Source organism: Leucoraja erinacea, chromosome 1 (assembly GCF_028641065.1).
Source record: "Leucoraja erinacea ecotype New England chromosome 1, Leri_hhj_1, whole genome shotgun sequence".
Classification (NCBI taxonomy): domain Eukaryota; kingdom Metazoa; phylum Chordata; class Chondrichthyes; order Rajiformes; family Rajidae; genus Leucoraja; species Leucoraja erinaceus.
The window spans coordinates 159,950,975-159,976,038 of record NC_073377.1 but is presented as its reverse complement, the minus strand read 5'-3'; the positions used below and the strand labels follow the sequence as shown (position 1 = coordinate 159,976,038).

The 25,064-nt window shown below is 44.7% G+C and overlaps 1 protein-coding gene across 2 annotated transcripts in view; it reads left to right on the top strand.

The window, feature by feature from the left end:
- Positions 1-1,578: 1,578 nt before the first annotated feature.
- sh3d19 (SH3 domain containing 19) overlaps positions 1,579-25,064 on the top strand; it is a 140,636-nt gene continuing 117,150 nt past the window's right edge. For both annotated transcript variants that reach the window (XM_055646725.1, XM_055646716.1), the window contains exon 1: positions 1,579-1,766. In XM_055646725.1, the coding sequence (XP_055502700.1) occupies positions 1,640-1,766 (127 nt within the window). In that variant the 5' untranslated portion in view covers positions 1,579-1,639. The remainder of the gene's footprint in view (positions 1,767-25,064) is intronic.

Below are 25,064 nucleotides of genomic sequence, written 5' to 3'. Positions count from 1 at the left end.
ACATTCTCCGGGTTTGAGTCTAGGGGAAAACTCGGGAGAATTCGTGAGTAATTCGGGAAAGTGGGACAGGCCCTTAATCTTTCTGAGGAAAGACATTCTTGCCATAGAGGGAGTACAGAGAAGGTTCACCAGACTGATTCCTGGGATGGCAGGATTTTCATGTGAAGAAAGACTGGATAGACTCGGCTTGTGCTCACTAGAATTTAGAAGATTGAGGGGGGATCTTATAGAAACGTACAAAATTCTTAAGGGGTTGGACAGGCTAGATGCAGGAAAATTGTTCTCGATGTTGGGGAAGTCCAGAACAAGGGGTCACAGTTTAAGGATAAGGGGGAGATCTTTTAGGACTGAGATGAGAAAAACATTTTTCGCACAGAGAGTGGTGATTCTGTGGAATTCTCTGCCACAGAGGGTAGTCGAGGCCAGTTCATTGGCTATATTTAAGAGGGTGTTAGATGTGGCCCTTGTGGCTAAAGGGGTCAGGGGGTATGGAGAGAAGGCAGGTACGGGATACTGAGTTGGATGATGAGCCATGATCATATTGAATGGCGGTGCAGGCTCGAAGGGCCGAATGGCCTACTCCTGCACCTAATTTCTATGTTAACTCTGGTAGTAGGTTTCTTTTTTGGTCAACCAACATTGGCAGTTCCTTGTATCCACCATCCACAATGGATTGGAAACAATGGGGATGGGATTGGGAACCGTAAAGCCAAGCACCAGGAACACACTAAAGTATCAGAAGGAGCACATTGCCTCACATATTATCCACTCTCCATACACACACACACATCTGTCAAGAGAGTCAAGAGTCAAGAGTCAATTTAATTGTCATTTGGACCCCTGGAGGTCCAAACGAAATGCCGTTTCTGCAGCCATACATTACACACAAATAGACCCCAGACACAACATAATTACATCTGTGGAAGGGTCTGCAGTTTTCACATTGAGAACCTCAGCCGTCTCAGAATTCACCAGCAAATCATTCTCAGTCCCGGGAGACGATTAAAAATAGATATTCCGACAATTGTGCCGGGCAATGGATGAGGGCAAATCACAAAAGGCCCTGCCTTTAGAAAGTATGTCTTTACCCAATTGATTCGGCAGTGATTATTTCTACGTAATTTATTGTTTTGTTTGCAACACAAAATAAGCCGAGTCATTGCAGCACAAACTTTTTTTCCTTCAGGGAGAAATACATTGTAATTGGTTCTCGTTCAAAGGCAACAGCGAGCGAGCGAGCAAAAACATTGTTTCTGTTAACGACGAGAGACTTTCCAGCAGAGTTAGTTAGTTAGTTGCACGTTGATCTTCACGTTTGGGTGAAGGAAAGTCGGCTCCAAGCGCTACCGCCACCTTTTGTTTTAATTCAGCCGCCGAGTTTCCTGTCGGCACAGCCAGGAGTAGCTGGGGAGTTGGTGCAAGGTAGCGAGTGGTGTTGGGGAAGGTGGACAGTAGCAGTAGCAGTAGCAGTAGCAGCTGCAGCCGCGGGCAGGGCAGGGCAGAGCCTGCTCTCTCCCCCACTCTGGTGCAGGTGACGGGCGGGCGGGGTTGTTGCCTCTGACCCTCCTCTCCTCTTGTGTCCGCAGCGCTGCCGCCTGCATCCACCCCCCCTCCCCTCCCTCAAGCTAATCCATTCCGTATGATGATGGCGGAAGCCTGGACCCAGGAGGAAGAGGAGGAGGAGGTGCGAGGGGCGAGCGACAGGGACCCCGGCTCCAGGCTCCAGTCGGCAGCGGCCAGGAGGAGCGGCGCCTCCTCAACAGCAGGTAAAAGCCTCGCTCACCCCAACACAACACAACACGCACCCCACGCCCACTCCCCCTCACCCCACAACACAGCCCGCACCCCACCACAACACAACACCCCCCCCCCACACCCACTCCCCAACCCCAACCACACACACCCCCCTCGCCACACACCCACTCCCCCACCTCAACACTCACCCCACTCCCCCTCACCCCAACACAGCACAGCACGCACCCCACTCCCCCTCACCCCCAACACAGCCCGCACCACACTCCCCCTCAACCCACACCCACACCCCCTCACCCCACTACGCCCTCACCCCACACACAACACGCACCCCCTCCCCCTCACCCCAACACAACACCCCACTCCCCCCCACCACAACACTCACCCCACACCCACTCCCCAACACCCCACCCCCACTCCCCCTCAACACTCACCCCACCCCCCCCCCTCCCCAACCCAACACAACACAACCCCCCCCCCACACCCACTCCCCCCACACCCACACCCCCCCCCACAACACCACTCACTCACCCCCACCCCACTCCCCAACACTCACCCCACTCCCCCTTGCCCCACAACACTCCCCCCACCACACCCACTCACCCCACCACAACACCCCGCACCCCACTACCCCACAACACTCACCCCACTCCCCCTCACCACACTACACTACAGCAGCTCCAGCCCCATGCACCCGGTAGTTTGCTCTGCTATATGATCTTTGGTTTGCTCTCTGCTCGGCCGCCGTGAAGTCAAGTCCAGTCCAGTCACTCCCCTCGGCGAGTGTTTCACACACACACACACTGGGCTGGGCTGGACTGGCCACTCATTCACTCACTGCAAACCTCCCGGGGAGTGAGGGGGGTCGCGTACTATTATATTGTATCCTCGTTCTTTCTTCTGCCCCCGTCTTTTTGCATTTTGTGTCGTTGTTTTAAGCGCAGTTGTTGAATAGGTTGTTGTTTTAAATGCTTGTGCCGATGCTGTGTATTTTATTTTCTGGCGGGTTCATTGCACACCGGGGAGTGGTCGTGGCGGCAGGGAGGGGAGGGTGGGGGGGGGGGAAGCAGCAAAGGTGGTCAACACTAAAGCCACCCCGGCATTATCTGTCTGAACCCGGGCTCCAGATTGTCTCCCCCTCGCTGTTGTGTCTGCCTGCCTGCTTGTGTTATAATCGCGTGTCCTACTACTGAATTGTGTGTAATATCTGTTCGGTGCAGTCTTGAACGACTGGGGTTTCTTTAATGGAGGTCTATTGTTAACACGGGGGAAATAGTCCTCCATTTAGTTCTTTTTTTACCGGTTTACTTCTGTGGGTGTTATCCAATCCCATGACTAGATTGTGAGTTTGGCCACTAAATGACAGCGGACTATTTTAAACAGGGGGAGGGAAAAGGCTGTACTTGAGCAGAGCTCGACTCCACTTGGATGGATTTGATCAGAGATTGGATTGTTGTCAACATTCTCAGTGTAGTGCAGAAGGGATTTGGACCTTAAATAACCTGGATTAGTAGTGTTTGAGGGTAGACACAAAATGCTGGAGTAACTCAGCCGGACAGACAGCATCTCTGGTTTCCTTCGATTTAAAATACCATCTGCATGTCTTTCTTTCACATTTAGTAGTGCTTGATTAGGATTTGAACCTTACTAACTTGGATTTTGAGATTCTAACTTGCCTTCATTGCAGCTCAGCATTTCCCCGCACATTTATATATATTTTTTAAGCAGAAAATATTTCTAAGGATTAAAAGTAACTTGTGAATCCTATTAACGATTTAGTCGAGGGAATTAGATGTGACATCTCCAAGTTTGTGGATGACACAAAGCTGGGTGGCAGGGTGGCGATGAGGATGCTATGAGGCTGTAGGGTGACTTGGATAGGTTGGGTGAGTGGTCAGATGCAGTATAATGTGGATAAATGTGAGGTTATCCACTTTGGTGGCAAGAACAGGAAGGCAGATTATTATATGAATGGTCTCAGATTAGGAAAAGGGGAGGTGTAGCGATATCTGGGTGTGCTGGTACATCAGTCACTGAAAGTAAGCATGCAGGTACAGCAGGCAGTGAAGGAAGCTAATGGCATGTTGGCCTTCATTGCGAGAGGATTTGAGTTTAGGAGCAAGGAGGTCCTACTGCAGTTGTACAAAGCCCTGGTGAGACCACACGTGGAGTATTGTGTCCAATTTTAGTCTCATAATTTGCTGAAGGACATTATTGTAATTGAGGGAGTGCAGCGTAAGTTCACCAGGTTAATTCCCGGGACTGACATGATAAAAGAATGGGTCAACTGGGCTTGTATTCACTGGAATTTAGAAGGATGAGAGGGGATCTTATAGAAACATATAAAATTCTTAAAGGATTGGACAGGTTAAGTCAAGTCAAGTCAAGTTTATTTGTCACATACACATATGAGATGTGCAGTGAAATGAAAGTGGCAATGCTCGCGGAACAACAAAACAACCAAACAAATTATAAACACAATCATAACACACATATTATTTTACATAATAAATAATAGAAGGAAAAACGTTCTGTACAGTTAGTCCCTGGTGAGAAAGGCGTTTACAGTCCGAATTGCCTCTGGGAAGAAACTCCTTCTCAACCTCTCCGTTCTCACTGCATGGCAACGGAGGCGTTTGCCTGACCGTAGCAGCTGGAACAGTCCGTTGCAGGGGTGGAAGAGGTCTCTCATGATTTTGTTTGCTCTGGAGTTGCACCTCCTGTTGTATAGTTCCTGCAGGGGGGTGAGTGAAGTTCCCATAGTGCGTTCGGCCGAACGCACTACTCTCTGCAGAGCCTTCTTGTCCTTGGCAGAGCAATTCCCGAACCAGATTGTAATGTTCCCGGACAAGATGCTTTCCACCGCCGCTGCGTAGAAGCACTGGAGGATCCTCGGAGACACTCTGAATTTCCTCAATTGCCTGAGGTGGTAAAGGCGCTGCCTTGCCTTACTCACCAGTGCTGAGGCGTGTGATGACCATGTCATATCCTCAGAGATGTGGACTCCCAGATATTTAAAACAGTTCACCCTATCCACAGGATCCCCATTTATACTCAATGGAGTGTACGTCCTCGGATGATGTGCCCTCCTAAAGTCCATGATCAGCTCCTTCGTTTTTTTGATGTTCAAGAGGAGGCTGTTCTCCTGGCACCAGAGTGCTAGATCAGCCACCTCCTCCCGGTAGGCCCTCTCATCATTGTCTGAGATCAGGCCCACCACCACAGTGTCATCAGCAAACTTAATTATTGAGTTGGAGCTGAACCTAGCCACACAGTCATGTGTGTACAGGGAGTACAATAGGGGGCTGAGGACGCAACCCTGGGGCGATCCTGTGCTCAGGGTGAGGGACTTCGATGTATTCCCTCCCTTCTTGACTACCTGGGGCCTGGCGGTGAGAAAGTCCAGGACCCAGGCACACAGGGAGGTGTTGAGCCCCAATTCCAGTAGCTTCCCGGCCAGTCTGGTGGGGACTATCGTGTTGAAGGCTGAACTGTAGTCTTTCCTGGCCGTTAGATGCAGGAAAAATGTTCCCGATGTTGGGGGAGTACAGAACCAGGGGTCACTGTTTAGAATAAGGGGTAGGCCATTTAGGACTGAGATGTGAAAAAATGTCTTCACGCAGAGAGTTGTGAATCTGTGGAATTCTCTGCCACAGATGGCAGTGGAGACCAATTCACTGCATTTCTCGAGAGAGAGAGAGATTTAGCTTTTAGGGCTAAAGGAATTAAGGGATGTGGGGGGAAATGCAGGAATGGGGAAATGATGTTAGATGATCAGCCATGATCATATTGAATTGCTCGAAGGACTGAATGGCCTACTCCCGCACCTATTTTTTTAAATGTTTCTATGAACCGCAGTAAAGTAGAGCTATGGTGCCCTTCTTCAGCATTTAATTTCGGTCTCCTTACAGTTCCTTAGGATTACAGATTTGGCACTTTAGTGTAACATAGAAACATAGAAATTAGGTGCAGGAGTAGGCCATTCGGCCCTTCGAGCCTGCACCGCCATTCAATATGATCATGGCTGATCATCCAACTCAGTATCCCGTACCTGCCTTCTCTCCATACCCCCTGATCCCCTTAGCCACAAGGACCACATCTAACTCCCTCTTAAATATAGCCAATGAACTGGCCTCAACTACCCTCTGTGGCAGAGAGTTCCAGAGATTCACCACTCTCTGTGTGAAAAAAGTTCTTCTCATCTCGGTTTTAAAGGATTTCCCCTTTATCCTTAAGCTGTGACCCCTGGTCCTGGACTTCCCCAACATCGGGAACAATCTTCCTGCATCTAGCCTGTCCAACCCCTTAAGAATTTTGTAAGTTTCTATAAGATCCCCTCTCAATCTTCTAAATTCTAGAGAGTATAAACCAAGTCTATCCAGTCTTTCTTCATAAGACAGTCCTGACATCCCAGGAATCAGTCTGGTGAACCGTCTCTGCACTCCCTCTATGGCAATAATGTCCTTCCTCAGATTTGGAGACCAAAACTGTATGCAATACTCCAGGTGTGGTCTCACCAAGACCCTGTACAACTGCAGTAGAACCTCTCTGCTCCTATACTCAAATCCTTTTGCAATGAAAGCTAACATACCATTCGCTTTCTTTACTGCCTGCTGCACCTGCATGCCTACCTTCAATGACTGGTGTACCATGACACCCAGGTCTCGCTGCATCTCCCCCTTTCCCAATCGGCCACCATTTAGATAATAGTCTGCTTTCCTGTTTTTGCCACCAAAATGGATAACCTCACATTTATCCACATTATACTGCATCTGCCAAACATTTGCCCACTCACCCAGCCTATCCAAGTCACCCTGCAGTCTCCTAGCATCCTCCTCACAGCTAACACTGCCCCCCAGCTTAGTGTCATCCGCAAACTTGGAGATATTGCCTTCAATTCCCTCATCCAGATCATTAATATATATTGTAAATAGCTGGGGTCCCAGTACTGAGCCTTGGGGTACCCCACTAGTCACTGCCTGCCATTGTGAAAAGGACCCGTTTACTCCTACTCCTTGCTAGGAAGTAGGAAGTGTACTAGGAAGTATATTAACTCATTGTCTAAAATGGGAAAACTTTGGCTGGGATAAACCTTACTTAATGGAAGCATGTTACACAGATGATTTACATTTCTCCTGACCTTTGTCTTTTGTGCCTTGATGTTTTTTTTCACCCTGTATCTTCTGATTGCCTTTGGACTATAATCAAGAATTCCAGTGATACTTTTTTCTAAATAGACATCCTTAAAGTGCAAACTTGGACTTATTTCCCTTTTACTGATACATGAATACTAATTTACTAGCCCAAATTTTGCAGCATCTCATGAATACTTTCATTAAATTAAGGTCTCCTGATCAGTGAAGCTCATAGTTAATATTTACTTCCAGATTATTAGTGGCACTTTTCCCACTAAAAGCCATTTCATAAATGGCTAATGCAAGTAACTTGTATTTGTATCTCCCCATTTAAAAAGAAACTCAAACCAGGACCAGTAGACTTTTATGCACCTTTCTGTTCTTGGTTTCTATATCCAGTTATAATTTGCTTAATCTAATGTAAGGAAGCGAAGCTGGTCTTATTCATGACTTCACATGTGTCTTCTTAGGCCCCCTTCGGTCATGGCTGACCATGGGTGTCTCCGGGGTGCTATTCCCTATATGGAGGACACCTGTGCGTAACTTTGTTTAACGTGGGGAGACTTGTGCACAGCCAGCCACCCCACGGTCCTTGACAGATCTGGATCAGGATCCAGTGGCATGGAGTCCAAGACGACCGGAGACCCTTTTCTGCTGCAGCCTTCATCCGCCTTCCCAGCCATTGTAGTATAATGTGGATAAATGTGAGGTTATCCACTTTGGTGGCAAAAACAGGAAAGTAGACTATTATCTGAATGGTGGCCGATTAGGAAAAGGGGAGATGCAACGAGACCTGGGTGTCATGGTACACCAATCATTGAAAGTAGGAATGCAGGTGCAGCAGGCAGTGAAGAAAGCAAATGGTATGTTAACATTCATAGCAAAAGGATTTGAGTATAAGAGCAGGGAGGTTCTACTGCAGTTGTACAGGGTCTTGGTGAGACCACACCTGTAGTATTGCGTACAGTTTTGGTCTCCTAATCTGAGGAAAGACATTCTTCCCATAGAGGGAGTACAGAGAAGGTTCACCAGACTGATTCCTGGGATGTCAGGACTTTCATATGAAGAAAGACTGGATAGACTCGGTTTGTACTCGCTGGAATTCAGAAGATTGAGGGGGGATCTTATAGGAACTTACAAAATTCTTAAGGGGTTGGACAGGCTAGATGCAGGAAGATTATTCCCGATGTTGGGGAAGTCCAGAACTAGGGTGTCACAGTTTAAGGATAAGAGGGAAGACTTTTAGGACCGAGATGAGGAAATCATTTTTTACACAGAGCGGTGAATCTGTGGAATTCTCTGCCACAGAAGGTAGTTGAGGCCACAGTTCATCGGCTATATTTAAGAGGGAGTTAGATGTGGCCCTTGTGGCTAAAGGGATCAGGGGGTATGGAGAGAAGGCAGGGATGGGATACTGAGTTGGATGATCAGCCATGATCATATCAAATGGCGGTACAGGCTCGAAGGGCCGAATGGCCTACTCCTGCACCTATTTTCTATGTTTCTATGTTGTGACGCTCCACTAAGGTCAGCCATCATCCTCCGCCTGTTCCACCGTTGAGGTCTTGGTTGGATTGCTCTTTGCCAGAGACCTCCCCCTCGACCTTACCGCCGTGGGTGGCCCTACTAGGACATGGCTCCAGACGGCATCGCTCTCAGGATCTCAGGACCACACGAGCTTCTCCACCACGACAAGGTGACAATCCATGGAGAAGGAAATGTGTACACCTCTAACAAAACCTATAAAACATGGATGAAAATAAATTAAAAGATGTTAGATTCAGTAACGGTTCATAATGTCCAGGCAGCATTTAATGGCATATGACATCAAGGAGCGCTGGATAAACTGGAGTAATGGGAATTGAGGAAAAGCCACTGTTTGGAATCATGTAGGACAAAGGAAGATGGTTTTAGTAGTGAGAGGTCAATCATCTCAGCTGTAGGACATCACTGTAGAACTGGCTCAGATAGTGCTGAAGGCCCAACTATCCTTTGCTACTTCATCAATGACCTTCCTTCAATGTACAGGTCAGAGGTAGAGGTGTTTGCCGATTATTGCACATTCACATAAGCGCAAGGCAGTGTCAAGATCCATCAAGAGAAATTCCAGTTATTATCCCTTGATATTCCATGGCCTTGCCCATCGCTGAATTCTCCCAGTCTTGGGGGTTACCATAGTCCAGAAACTGATTTGATGTAGCCATATACACAATGTGGCTACAGGAGCAGGTCAGTTGCTAGGAATCGTGTGGAGAGGAACTTGCTTCCTAACTGCCCTTCTACAAGTCTCAAGTTGGATGCATGATGGAATCCAGTCCACTTGACGAACTACAGTTTAAAGAACACTCAAGAAGCTTTACACCATACAGGTCAGAGCACCCCACTTGATAGGCACCCCATCTGCAAGCATTCATTTACTCCACCAGTGATGCCCAGCCTCAGCCTGCAGGATGCACAGAAGCAACTCATCATTCAATTCAATTCAATTCAACTTTAATGTCATTGCACAAATACAAGTATGAGTACAACGAAATGCAGTTTTGCGTCAGTCCGTAGTAGTTGTGCATAAAGAAATTTAAAAAAAATAGAAAGAGAGAAGATACAGAATAATCAAAAAATACAGAATAATTAAACAATGGGGACGGAGGGGCCGGAGAAATCTATCGGCGGGACTCCGAGTTCAGCAATGTAATTGTATTATTGTAGCTGTTCCTCATCCTACTAGTACGTGACCTGAGGCTCCTGTACCGCCTCCCTGATGGGAGGAGGGCAAACAGTCCATGGTTGGGGTGTGAGGGGTCTTTGATGATCTTCCCAGCATGGCTCCTCTCGATCTCCAATTCCTTGTGCCCAGTTACAACCCATGACTGCTTATTCAATCCTTGTATTCCTGACCTCTTCACAGGAACACAAACTGCCATCAGAAACATTCTCAAGATCATCAATAGTGGGTCTCACAATCCTCTCTATTCACATTTGTTCACTGGAGCCGAGAGGAACGAGAGAGGATCTCATTGAAATGTGGATAATTCTGATGGAGCTCAATATTTATTCTGGCTGGGTGCCTTAGAGCAAGAGATTAGATTACAGTGTGAGCAAATTGGGCGATACCTTTAGGGCTAAGATCAGGAGAAATGTTTTACTCTGTGAATTTACACGGCAAGAGGCATTGAATCTCTGGAATTTTCTACCACTGAAGGCCCTTGAGCCAAGTCTCTGAATATGTTTAATAAAGGAGGATTTGGATTTATCGACCAAAACACATCGAGGGTCATGGGAAAGAGAGCATGAATATGATATTGTGATATGGGACCAGATATTGAGCTTCTCCAATTTTTTATATTTCTATCTGTATTTCCAGGTTTGCCCGGTTTCAGGTGGTTTGCAACAATTATTGCAGATGGAAACTGCCGCAGAAATGTGGCCATGGGTTCAGCTGCTTTCCTTCCCTTGCTCCTTTCAGCGAGAACATTTAAATCTGACTACAAGTATGCTCCAGACCGCACCACAGTTTCTAATCTGCTTGACCATTTCTGAGCGCACACGCACAATCTTTCAGCGACTGACGCATGGAAGAATAAATAAATCATCCTATGCATTCTGAATGTAGAGAATTGATCTTAAGTGATTCATTTCTCCAAAGAAATTGTGACAGAAAGCTCTAAGGTCTTTAGTTTAATGATACAGCATGGAAACGGTTCCTTCGGCCCACTGATTCCACGCCGACTATCGATCACACGCTCGCACTAGTTCAACGTTATTCCCCTTTCTCATCCCTACACACACTAGGGGCAATCCACAGAAGCCAATTCACCTTCAACCCCGCACGCCTTTGGGACATGTGAGGAAACCAATGCATCTGGTGGGAACTCACATGGTCAAGGGTAGAGCTTGCGAACTCCACACAGATGGTATCCTAGGTCAGGATCGAACCCAGGTTTCTGGCGCTGTGAGGCAGCAGCTCTACCAGTTGTTTCACTGTACCGCCAAATGGTCTTTTGTAGACATTTAGCGCACACAATGCACTCGGTATTTCTAATACCTTGAGTACAATTATTATGAAGAATTAGAAGTAGGATAATTCCTACAAAATGCCAGGTGCCACTGTTTATCATCTGGATATATAACAAATTAATTTGGCCCAAAAATCTATTTCCTACAGCTATCTTGAGTCCATTGTATTGACAGAAAGTACAGGCAGGAAAATTACTTCCTGTGTGTTCAGCAGAAACAAAATAGCATGCTCAGTTAAATTATAACCTGACACATTGAACCCTGTAGTATCATGGAAATGGCCAAGTTTAACTCCTTCATTATTTTTTGCTTCAACACATGTGCAACAACTGTTTTATTTAAAGAAAAAGTTAAACATTTCAAATGTATGTGACAATAGGACATATTAATCTCAAAATAACTACTTCCATTTATATAGTAGCTTTCACCATAAATCTAGGGATATCTTTATAATTTAGTCCGAGTCCGCACCCACCAGCGATCCCTGTACATTAACGCTATACTAAACACACTAGGGACAATTTTATCATTATACCAAGCTAATTAACCTACAAACCTGTACGTTGTTGGAGTGTGGGAGGAAACCGGGGATCCCGGAGAAAACCCACGCAGGTTATGGGGAGAACGTACAAGCACCGTACAGACAACACCCGTTGTCAGGATTGCACCTGGGTCTCTGGCGCTGTAAGGCAGCAACTCTACCGCTATGCCACCGTGCTGCCAAATCTTTGCTCTCAAACAATCTGCCTTCTTTCCTGTGGCGTGCACAGCCTAAAGTTGTCGGACAACTTGTCCTATTTGATCTTCTGTGTGTGCATTAGTCGAAACAGGGCGGACCACGTGCGGGTTGCAATCTTCCACCCCGCTATCAAACAATGTGTATTGCTGAGTCACGAGGAGAAATTACAGCAGATGACCAATGAGTTGAACAAAAGGAATTAAAGGAGGAAAGTTGGGTGAAGAGTTAGATTCCCGGGAATCAGCTGAAGGCATTGGTATCAATCGGTGTGATCAGGAAGACGCCAGTGAAAATATATTGAGATCAAGTCAATTGAACCCAATAAGCAGGAGTGAGGCCATCATGGTTTTAAAATGTTACATACTTTGACCAGTCTATCTTACACCATTATAATTGAAAGCATCAAGCATTGAAATAATACTCTGGACTGTCGTGGGCATTATAGTTACGCGGCTCATGCTTTGCTACTCTCTAGTAGAATTATTGGATCCTTGAACATATTGTTGTCTTTTAAGAATAGATCTGTATTTTAAATAAATACCTTGGTACTTTTAAGAGAATAATATAATCTGTTTGATGGTTTTAAATTAATTCAGTTTTGTTGCCACATACCTAACTTGGTTGTTCTGCTTGATATGTTGTTCTTTCAACTGCATTAATGATAATGTCAGGTTGAGGTGAGTCACATCGGGTGGAAACAAGTTTGAGCCCTGATCTCCCAGGACTTCACTGTTGTAGACAGAGGGGGAAGTAATTCAATTTGTTCTGTGACCATGGATCAGGAATGGAAAACTTGACCATGGCCACCCTTCATCATTACTTTCTATTAACTTTGTAAAGCTGTGGATTTCAGGTGAGGACAGGTTCTAGCTTAGCTGTAGTGACACCTATGATTGAATAGCTGGTGCATCATTAATGACCAGGTGGGTGAGATACTAGATGATGGCCAAGCACCGTGATATCCCAACTCGCAACGAGAGTGAAAGTGAAACACCACGTTTATAATGTTGCAGAACCCCTCCTTTATTCATTGTATTGCTCTTTATTATCAACAATGTGAACTGATTGTACTTGGTGACTCATTCACAACTATTACAAACTAAAGTTCCTTGAAGAAACGAGAAACTGCAGATGCTAGGCTACACAATACGACACAAAGTGCTGGAATAACTTAACAGACCACGCAGCATCTTCTCCAGAGATGCTGCTAGACCTGCTGAGTTAATCTTGCTCGTTGTCTCCTTTATTTTCTTGGAGGGAACGCTGATACTTAATTAGAATGCATTTATTGTTATGTATTGTGCAGTATATGGTAGAATTTGGTAGCAAGGAAACACAAGAAATATAATGTGCAATAAGAACCCCCCCACCACTTTCTTCCCTGAAAGCCAAGTAGTAAATGCAAAAATTATTATTCTGCAAAATGTGAGGTGCTGTTCCTCCTAATTTGCATTTGACTTAACTCTGACAGCAGAGGAGGCCCAGTATGGGAATGTGAGGAGGAGTTAAGGGCCTGTCCCACGAGCATGCGACTCCATGCGGCAAGCGTGACCTAACGTGGTCGCTTGAGCCTTATGGCTCGCGGGGCCGGTCCCACTTCGATCGCCGGTGCCGTATGGAGTTGTGCGGGGCTGGTCCCGTCATCGCCCGGGGCTCCGAAAAACTGACCGTGTACAAAAATACCGCGCGCAGCCGCCTCGACGAGTGGGTTTGACGCCAATGAGCGTAGCTTGACGTAGGTGCTGTCGTAGGTTGGTGTCAGGATGTCGTAGGTTGTTGCCGATGCTGACTTCGGTGAATTCCATTGTCGTAGCCGCCGGCAGCCACCTAAAAAAATCGCCTAAGTGGGACAGGCCCATTAGTCCAGTCGCCGGTTTTTCAGCAACCTGCTACGACTATGACAGTCGCCTGCAGTCACCTAAAAATCACCTAAGTGGGTCAGGCTCTTTACTCTTCTTACCTTACCACTGGAATTGAACTCTTTCATCCATGCTGAGTCCAAGGCTGTAGTAATGAGGTCAGGAGTATAGCATTCCTGGTAAAAATAAAAAACATTTGAAACACAAATATATTACCAAAAAATATCATGTGAAGATGGAATAGGGCATGCATGCATTGTGGTCACTAGGCCCAAAATGTATTTGAGGATCAGGTCACTCATGGAGAATGCGGTGTTTGAAGGGTGACATTTTACCTGCTGCTAACAAAAATACAACTATGTTTTGGTGGAATGGAAGAACAATATTGCTCCAGAATGCACTGGAGTTGTCCAATATGTGGCGAGTGTTGTGATTTTGTTTGTTTCACTTGTACTTAAACAAAATGGATCTCGTACGGCAAATTGCTGGAAGTCGATAACAATGTGTTGTGGTCGCTGGACCACCAGGGAAGTTAAAGAACAATGGGACAGAAATGTGAGTCAAGTGTCTAGTATATAATTGTCACAGCATTGAAATAACAAACAATAAAAAGGTGGATTCAAGTCAAAAGGGAAAACAAGGTTTGATTAAGACAAAAGTGCAGTTTTGTTAAGGCAGAGATGGATAGAATTTTGATCAGTACAGGTGTCAGAGGTTATGGGGTGAAGGCAGGGGAATGGGGTTAGGAGGGAGAGATAGATCAGCCATGATTGAATGGCGGAGTAGACTTAATGGGCCAAATGGCCTTATTCTCCTATCACATGGAATAAAAAAGGAATGTTAAGAAAAATTCTTTCCACCATCCAGGGCGCAGTGGTAGAGTTGCTGCCTTACAGCGAGAGCAGCGCGAGAGTCCCGGGTTCGATCCCGACTCCAGGTGCTGTCTGTACGGAGTTTGTACGTTCTTCCCGTGAGTTTTCTCCGAGATCTTAGGTTTCCTCCCACACTCCAAAGACGTACAGGTTTGTAGGTTAATTGGCTTGGTAAATATAAAAATTGTCCCTAGTGTGTGTAGGATAGTGTTAATATGCGGGAATCGCTGGTCGACGCTGACCCGGTGGGTCGAAGGGCCGGTTTCCGCGCTGTATCTCGAAACTAAGCGGAAATATTTAAATTTCAATTTGTTATCATTCGGATAGATCGTAATTTCAAGTTCTATGCCTTTGAACAAATATTGAAAGGTTCCGTCATCATAAAATATTAACCTTTGAGTTTGTTTTGCAATTTAGTGTAATTGCAGCAGATTCATGGCAAATTGATAATGAGGATTTAATTGTGCATCTAATGATGGAACAGGGCAAATCATTCAACAGTTAGTAATGATGTGCAAATCGCAATTTATCTCTTTCCTGCCGGATATTCCTAGTCTTTGTTTTACATATTTATAGTGGTTCGTTCTTTAACTCAGTATTGCTTAGTTAGTAAATCTGCCATTCCAAAGATCTGTCTATTGTTCTGAATTATGAAGTGGGGAAATGTTTGAGTGAGTATGGGTAGTAACTCCTTTATGTTTAAAACAAACTTGTTTTAACTTGCCATTTTGTTTGGAATGTATGGGAAAGACTTGTACAAAGATGATCTTCTGAATTTCAAACATTTCATTTTAATTTAAGCTGTTAAAATGCGTTTTGTATTTCTGGGAAAGACTTCCTGCATTTATTGGTGAAAGAACTGAAATGAATTTGACTGCTTGAAGGACTATCCACGTTGATTCAACTTTATGTTGTCGAGCATCATTAATTTAACACCACCTCTCAGAATAATGGTTATTACCTTCAGATTTTTCTTTAGTTTCCTGTTTATTTCTGCATTATCCCACTGACTAATATGAGTTTTATGGATAATTAAAGCGTATAGTCACTGATGTAATAAATTTTTTTTAAAATCAGCAAAGGAACGAGTGCCAATGATGTAAAAATGTAAAGAACTACTGATTTGAAGCTGTTACAAAACTGCCATTGTATTACTGCTGTAATATCCACGAAATATGGAACAATATTAGCCTTTCACTAATAGGGAGAGGTTATCGCACTTGATAAATGTGCAGAGCGAATATATAGAGTGGTATTTTCAGCATTGAATATTCTCTGTGATCGACTGTCCAATAAACCAGATGGGAAGAAAAATGGGAAATATTAAGTACATATAACTGCCATTTAAAGGCTCACACATTAGGTTGGAGAGTAAATGTTATCACTGGTCAATGATTTGAAAGACCCAGTTAGCCATAGCATTCGTAATGCTGATGGATTTGTTGATTCTGCTTTTCTTTCTATTTTGAACAATTCATTTTTCCTATTTACATTGCATTAGTCTGGAAAATACTTGTGCATATTTATTTTTGTTTTGAATTTTGAACTTCAACTTCCCATTGCAATATTTTCAACCATAAAAGTCCATGATATCAGAGGAAATATTTTGGAAAACTGGCTCTCATAGAAGACAGCAAGTTGAAATATGTGAGTCCTGTTCATACTGAAGGGACCTGTCCCACCAGCATGCGATCGCATGCGTCTAGCGTGACCAAACGCGGTGGCTTGAGCCGTACGGCCTCGCGGGGCCGGTCCCACTTCCAACCGCGAGCCGTCTGGAGTTGTGTGGAGCTGGTCCTGACATCATACTCGCCAATCGGCTGGGCAGGAGACGGGCCGACTGAAGTTGGACGTCGCACGGCATCGGGTGGTGACGTCATCGTGCAACACCACGCGCTAGGCGTACGTCGTGAAGACGCTGCGCACACCCATCGAGGAGGTGTGTTGCCGCGCAGAATTTTTGGACAGTGTCAGTTTTTCGGAGCCCCGCGCGATGTCGGGACCAGCTCCGCACAACTCCATAAGGCTCCGGCGATCGAAGTGGGACCGGCCCCGCGAGACCGTACGGCTCAAGTGACCACGTTAGGTCGTGCTCGCCGCATGCAGTCGCATGCTGGTGGGACAGGCCCTTAATGGAGTATTGCAGGGATCAGTTCTTGACTTGGTTCATTATTCACGTGAATTACTTGAAGGAAGAAACATTATGTAAGGTTTCCAAATTTGCCTTTGATACAAAAGCAATTGGAGGGGCATGTTATGATCAGGATACTCTGATTCTGCAGTGGGTTATGGACAGATTGAATAAGTGTCAATAAAAAGTCTGGCAAATGAAGTTTACTGTTGAGAAGTGTGAGTCATGCAGTTTGGTAAGAAAAATCAAGTCATTTTGGACTTCACTGTAAATGGGTTGGAGTTTAGCTATGGTTTTGTTTATTTAATTTAGAGATGCAGCGTGGAAACAGGCCCTTCAGCCCACCGGGTCCATGCTGACCAGCGAACCCCGCACATTAACACTATCCTACACCCACCAGGGACAATTTTTACATTTACCAAGCCAATTAACCTACATACCTGCACATCTTTGGACTGGTGGAGGAAACCGAGGATCTCGGAGAAAACCCACGCAGGTCACGGGGAGAAGGTTCAAACTCCGTACAGACAGCACCCGTAGTCAGGATCGAACCTGGGTCTCCGACGCTGCATTCGCTGTAAGGCAGCAACTCTATGGCTGCGCCACCGTTCTACCCATTCACCTTCTTCAGGCTGATTGAGAAAGCTGGAAAAACTAAGGGGCAATTCGTGTAAAACTGAGGAATGTCGAAATTAGTTCTGGCAGAGGGTGGCGAATCTCTTGAATTAACTGTCCCGGCTGGTGATGGAAGCTATTATTTAAAGTGAAGCTGGATATGATATTTGATAGACCACAGAATGGAGAAATGGCAGGAGGAGTGAGGTCAGCATAGGTTAGCTATGATTTTTATTAAATGGCAGGGTAGGCTTGAATGGCCCAATAGGCTGCTCCTGTTTCTATGTCCTTATGGTTATTTAAATGGAAACATAGAGCTTGTGTGAAAATTGCCCTTTTTAAAAATGTTTCAGTGTAATGGAAAAGGTTCAAAATCCCACCATGACCTGCTGAGTATTTCGGGCCTACTTGCTTTTATTTCATATTTACGGCAGATGCCAATGGTAAGAACTTCAAAATTACCAATTTTGGATAGCAACCCCCCCCCCCCCCCCCCATCCCACCCCTTTTTTCCCCTCCCCCTCCCTCCCCCCTTCTCTATGTCCCAGCCGGATGCACATCCATTGTTCTCACTATTCCGTCCCCTTTCCTCTTCCCCCTTCCCCACATCCCCATCCACGTATATATATCCCTTCTCCTGGCTCACATTTCATTCCCCCTTCACTCTTTAGAAACATAGAAAATAGGTGCGTGAGTAGGTAACTTCAAAAGAACTTACTTAATTATGGGCTAATAATGGGAAAAAAGCTTATACTTAAATTTTGGAAAAATGCTCCAATACCAACAACAAAAATGTGGATTTCAAACATGCTCGAAACACTACACTTGGAAGAGATGAGACTCCTCCTAGCAGGCAAAGCAGATCACTTCCAAAAGACGTGGTCTGCATTTATGGAACTATTACAAGCATACGGTGCAATAATGTTAAAACATAAAGGTTACCAGGGCATGGTAATGGGGGGTATAAAATAAATTTTTAATAAAAACACGGTTGGTATATCCTTTTTTGCGGAGTTTTGTGTTACAATAGAGCGATTGATTTTCCTTTCTTTTTTTTCTTTTCTTTCTAGGGTCTTATTTCTTTTCTTTGCTTCCTTCTCTAATTCCTTCCCTAAGGGGTTCTCTTCTCCCAACACTTTCCTGCACCTTCACGATTCTTGCTTACTTTCCTTACTTATTTTATTTCTATCTTTTTTAAAGCTCAAAAAATGAAGTGGTACAACATAATGTAATAAGATATATGCGATGTATTAATGTGATTTACTGTACTGCTAATAAAAATAAAATTAAAAAAAAAAAAAGAAAATAGGTGCGGGAGTAGGCCATTTGGCCCTTCGAGCCACCACCGCCATTCAATATGATCATGGCTGATCATCCCCAATCAGTTCCCCGTTCCTGCTTTTTTCCCCATATCTTGATTCCTTTAGCCCTAACAGCTAAATCTAACTCTCTCTTGAAAACATCTAGCAGAGCTGCCAAGTAGAACGGATTTTCCGTATTTTGTACGGAAATGCAATAAGAATACGGATTTGCTTTGTAAAATATGGATTTTTTTTAAAAAATCTGCCCGACTTCCTGTTTCATCTTGCTGCTTATAAAATGCAAGGATATAAAAAGTCATACTGTAACTCTAAAAATTATAGCGGATAAATCTATTAGTATTTTTTTTTTTTTTAAATTTTTGACAGTCAAGGCGTAATTGTGCAACAGTATGTAAGCGACCCTCAAAGCCCTTACCCTTACCCACCTTCAACCCACCCGAATCAGGTCGGAACCAAACGGGGACAAACAACACTCACATACATACACATCCACACAAATATGGTAAGATAAACGAAACAAAAAGCACAAAAAACAAAAAAAAAAAAAAAAAAAAAAAAAAAAAAAAAAAAAAAAAAAAAAAAAAAAGTGGTCATTAAAACAAGAAAATAAAAAAGTAATTAAATAAAATAAGTGGGGGGGGGGGGAGGGTTTAAGGGGAGAGCAGCTGCAGTAGAGCAGAACAATGGTGGAGAGCACTCAGTCCTCTTCCGAGTCCGGGGACAAGTTGAGAGAGTTAACAAGTTCCAAGAAAGGGTTCCATGTATCTAGGAATGTATTGGTAGAGCCTTTGAGAGAGAACCTAAGTTTTTCAAGCTTTAAATTGTAAAACACCTCCTTAATCCAGCGGGTGTGTGTCGGGGGACAGGTGAGCCTCCAATTAAGCAAGATCAGTCTCCGGGCTAACAAGGTTGTAAAAGCTAGAACCCGTTTCACCGCAACAGAGAGGTTGGTGTTGGGAGGGGTACTGAAAATGGCTGACAGTGGGTTTGGAGGAATAGTCTGGCCGTAGGCTCTGCTTATCAAGTGGAAAGCACTCCTCCAAAAGGCTGCTAGCTTAGGGCAAGACCAAAACATATGGCTATGGTTGGCAGGAGATTGATTACATCTGTTGCAGGTGTCCCTAATAGCGGGGTAAATTCTAGATAATCTTGCATTTGTGTAGTGGACTTTGTGAAGGACTTTGCATTGGATTAGGCCATGACGGGCATATATGGAGGAAGAATGGGTCAAGTCCAAGGCAGAGTCCCATTGCTGGTCTGTTAGTTTCGTATTCAGCTCACCCTCCCACGCAGCTTTTAATGAGGTTTCAATATAACCGACCCTAACAATTTACACAAAACAGAGATGCATTTCTTCCGGTTGGGATCTAGAGCTAAGATAGTATCAGTCAAGGTTTCAGGGGGGCGATTTGGGAAATGGGGGAATGTCTTCTTCACAAAATCCCTAATCTGGAAAAAACGGAAAAGGTGGGAGGCTATAGTTGGACGAGAGCTCCGCAAAAGACGAAAAGATGCCATCCTTGTATAGGTTTTTGATACTACTGATACCGTTGCTATGCCAGGTTTTGAATGCGGAGTCTGTACTTGAAGGTTTAAAGATGTGGTTTTTAAGCAGTGGGGTCAAGATGGAAGGGCCTTGTGAACCAAAGTTTTTCCTGAGTTGACTCCGTATCTTGAGCGAGAGGGACGCAATTGGGCCTGCACCCGCATATGTTATAGGAAGGGGGAGTTGAGAGCATAGGACAGACCGCAACGGGAGATGTGAACTCGCCTTTTCCATGTGTACCCAGGTCGGTAGGTGGTCGCAATCATCATTCAGCCAATACAGGGGTTTTTGCAAGTTAGCTGCCCAATAGTATCACCTAAAGTCAGGAAGTGCCAAACCGCCGTCACTCTTAGGAGACTGCAGTATCGTCTTTCGAATTCTGGCCGGTTTGCTACCCCGTAAAAATTTAGATATTGTCCTTTCTAATTTATCAAAAAAAGATTTAGTGATAAGTATAGGGACGTGCTGGAAAAGATATAGGAATTTCGGTAGGACGACCATCTTGACCAGATTTATCCGGCCCACGAGGGATAGCGGTAAAACTGACCAGCGGTCAAAATCTCTTTCAGCTTTCTCAACCAGAGGCAGAAAGTTTGTGCGGAACATATCAGATAAGGGTGTTGTGATAAAGACGCTGAGGTAGCGAAATCCGTCCTCTGCCCATTTGAATGAGGTTAAAGAGCGAGGGAGCTGCTTAGCCAATGAGTTAATCGGTAATAGTTCACTCTTTTGGTAGTTAAGTTTATATCCAGAATACGCGCCAAACCGTTCTAAAATATTCGTAATCACAGGGAGAGAACTGACTGGGTTCGAGATGTACAGGAGCAGGTCATCTGCATACAATGAGACTTTATGAATTGTGTCGAACCGTGTGATACCTTTAAAGCCCTTCTCTGAGCGTAACCAAGCCGCCAAGGGCTCTATCGCGACAGCAAACAGAAGTGGTGATAACGGGCAACCCTGCCTGGTACCTCTCCGAAGGGGGAAGTGGGGCGACAGTGTGTCGTTTGTTTGTACTGAGGCCACCGGGGACGAGTATAATAGACTGACCCAATGAATGAAACTGTTACCGAGGCCAAACCTGTCCATCGCCTCGTATAGGTACTTCCACTCGACCCTGTCGAAAGCTTTTTCGGCGTCGAGGGAGACCACTATCTCCGGGGTCTCACTACTCGGTGAATGGATGATGTTACGGAGACGCCTAGTATTGTGGGAAGACTGTCGGCCTGGCATAAACCGAGGTCCACATTCAGGAGTGAAATTGGTCTATAGCTACTACAAAGCAGGGGATCTTTCTCCTTTTTAAGACTTAGGGAGATAGTAGCCCACAACAAGGTGGGCGGTAGGCGACGATGTAAAAACGCCTCATTGTACATATCTCTCAGGACTGGTGCGAGGAGAGCAGAGAAAGCTTTGTAATATTCTACAGTGAAGCCGTCAGGGCCGGGCGACTTTCCGCTTTGCAGCGATGTGATGGCTGCTTGGACCTCAGTGACAGTTATGGCACCACCCAAGTCTCTCGTGGCTTCATCGTCAATTCGGGGAAACGTCATACTACTGAGCATGTCATCTGCAGTGGGAGGACCATCGGAAGCGTATAGTTCAGCGTAGAATTTAGCAAATGCTTCATTAATTCTAAGAGGATCAGTATGAATCTCCCCTAAGCTGGATCTAATGGCTGGAATTAGCCGTGAAGTCGCCTCGGTTCTGGCCTGATGGGCTAAAAGCTTCCCAGCTTTATCCCCAGATTCAAAGAAGTGTTGCCTAGATTTAAGCAGTCGTAGCTTAGCTTTATTAGTAGACGTGAGGTCAAAGTCTGTTTGTAACCTAAGGCGTTCTCTATAAAGGTTAGGGTCTGGGTCAGATGCATATTTGTCATCAATGTCCTTTATTTTTGGTAACAGGTCTGCCGTTTGGGACGTCTCGGTTCTTTTCAGGTTGGAGACAAAAGAGATAAGTTGGCCCCTAATATAGGCTTTTGAAGCTATGTCCGGCGAGTCATTCAGCTCAAAATATAAAATGATTTGGGAGTGCAAGAATTTCATGTAGTGAGCCTCTGCTAATAATGAGGAGTTGAACCTCCACTGTTTAAAGGGGTTAGTTCGTTTACGAAAGTGGATATCGAGGGAGGTTGCAGCATGAAGTCAAGTCAAGTTTATTTGTCACATACACATACGAGATGTGCAGTGAAATGAAAGTGGCAATGCTCGCGGACTTTTATGCAAAAGACAAACAACAAAACAACCAAACAAATTATAAACACAATCATAACACACATATTCTTTTACATAATAATGTTCTGATATCACGATGCTACGATACTCGCTGGATTTGATTTTGGAGAGCAGTCTGTTATCTAAGAGGAAGAAGTCTATACGGGTATAGGTACAGTGCACGTGGGGAAAAAATGAAAATAATTTAGTCGTGGGGAATGTAACTCTCCATGGATCTGTGAGACCAAGTTGGTTGGCGAAAGCATGCAAAGTCCTACCTGATTTAGTTAAAGTGGAGGCTTTGTTCGAAGATCTGTCCAGTATAGGGTCTTGGACCAGATTAAAATCTCCACCCACAATGACGTGGTGATTTTCAATATTTGGGAGAGATGTAAAAAATGTGGTTACAAATGAGCTGTCATCCCAGTTGGGACCGTAAATGCTGGCCAATATGACAGGTGTGTCTTTCAGTTTGCCAGACACCATGACAAAGCGGCCAGTAAGATCCTCCACCGTTTTCTGCGGTTCGAACATAACGTTCTTACGAATCAGGATAGCAGTACCCCTAGCCCTATCATTAAATTTCGAGTGAAATAAGTGGCTAATCCAGCCTCTCTTAAGCCGTGTTACCTCTCTGTTACGAAGGTGGGTCTCTGGAATAAAAAATATATCGCCTTTGAGCTGTTGAAAGTGGTCTACAAGATCCTGTCAGTCTTGGTAGAACTTCCCACCCCCCTCACGTTCCACAAGACAAATCTAAGAGTGTCGTTTGTGTTGCCCATACTTAGCTATTATTATTATTATTATTTTATTATTATTAAAGCTTTATTTCAGACACAGGTCCATATACACATCAAACAATACAAAGAATTACAAAGATACATTAAGAAATTGCATATTAGCCTAAAATATATATAAGCTATTGCACCAATGCCATCTTAGCCTAGAAGTGAATCTATAGCAGCTTTTCAGAGGGCTGACTAGGGCTTCAATTATGTGATTCTCTGACTTGTCCAGGCGACACATAAAACTAAACATCAGCTGTCTTAAGAGTGCCTCACAGGTTGGCACTCTAGTGGACACAAGCAATTGACTGGCACTATGCCACCTAGGGACACGAAGTAGCAACCTCATTGCATCATTGTATGCTACCTTAAGCCTCTGCATACTCTTTTTCTTATACTTAGACCACAATTGAGCAGTATATAACGGTGTGATATAGGTTCTGAACAGGGAACACTTCACATGGTCAGAGCACATATAAAACTTCCTTATAAGCATGTTGGCTTGAAGATAAATTTTACAGCGCTGTCGGTAGAGGTCTTTGTCATCCTTCCAGTCATCAGATATGATGACTGGAATATCCAAGCGAGTGGGCAGAGTGCTGTAGTACTGCAAGTCGAAACGGAAGAGCGTATCGAAACCAGCTGCTGAGAGTGGGGATGTGGAGGGGCGGGGGGGGGGGAAGGAGTGATTATAAAAAAATTTAAAAAAAAGATACATACACACGTATACACACAACAAACAAGTGGGACACATATCACTTAACCATCTTTCAAACCTGAGTCCCCGGACCTGAGAGCCCCCATGTCCCAACTGAACCTTGAGTGCCCATTGCACTAAGGTGCGTTGTCCTCGCATCCGATCTTAACTCCCAATATTTCCACCTCCCAAAGCAACAAAATCGCTCAATGTCAGTAAAGTAACATAAAATGAAATGAGTGTAGTAATAATAATAATAACAATGATAATAATAATTTGAAAAATGGAAAGGAGAAATAAAGTAAAATAAACGTAAATAAATAAATAAAATCTAATAGTATTTAAAATTTTTAAGATCTGGATGTTATTTTTGTAAGCTTTGATCTGCCTGTCCCGCTACAGGTTTAAACAGCGCTGTCAGTTTAGCGCGTGGGAATTTAAACGAACAGCGCTATGGGTTCTAATTATAGCGCTACCAGCTGGAGTGCTATTGCCTTTACACATAGCGCTATGGGCTTTACACATAGTGCTCTGGACGCAGCACTAAGGGTCACAGACTGTTCGGGGAGGGGGATAAGGGAGGGAGAAGGGAGGGAGAGGGAGGGGTAGAGGGAGGGAAAGAGAGGAAGGAGGGAGGGAAAGAGAGGAAGGAGCGAGAGAGAGCGAGGGAGGGAGAGGGAGGCTTCCAAAATTGCTTCTAGATCATCATCTGTTGCTAAAAGCACGAAGCAGCTGTTCAAACAGAAGCATACAAAGTGATGGAATGAATGCACTGTCAAGTAAGGTGTGTAGAAGACATGTCAATTAATAGCAAAGTTATGCATTCTTGTACTCTTACACGGGTATGACTGCACATTAAAAAAAAAACATTTTTTTCAGTAAAATGGCACCGTGTAAAAATACTGATTTCCACAGCAAAATACTGATTTTCAGGTACCTGTACTAGAATACTGAAATGCTTTGACAAAACTTGTCAGCTCTGATCCAGTGAAATGGCCTCCACTGCCTTCTGTGGCAGAAAATTCCACAGATTCACAACTCTCTGGGTGAAAATGTTATTCCTCATCTCAGTCCTAAATGGTCTACCCCTTATTCTTAAACTGTGACCCCTGGTTCTGAACTACCCCAACATCAGGGACATTTTTCCTTATGTTATAACATTTTATTTTATTTTCATCCCTGCCCTTTGTCCATCCATCTGGCAATTCCCCCCCCCCCCTTTCACCCCCCCCCCCCCCCCCCCCCCCCCTTCACCTGTATCTCCCCGCCCCCCCCCCCCCCACCACCTGTATCTTTGTCTTGCTCCCACCCCTTTTCCAGCTTTCTTTCCCACGACTGCGATCAGTCTGAAGAAAAAATCCTAACAGGAAACGTCATCTATCCA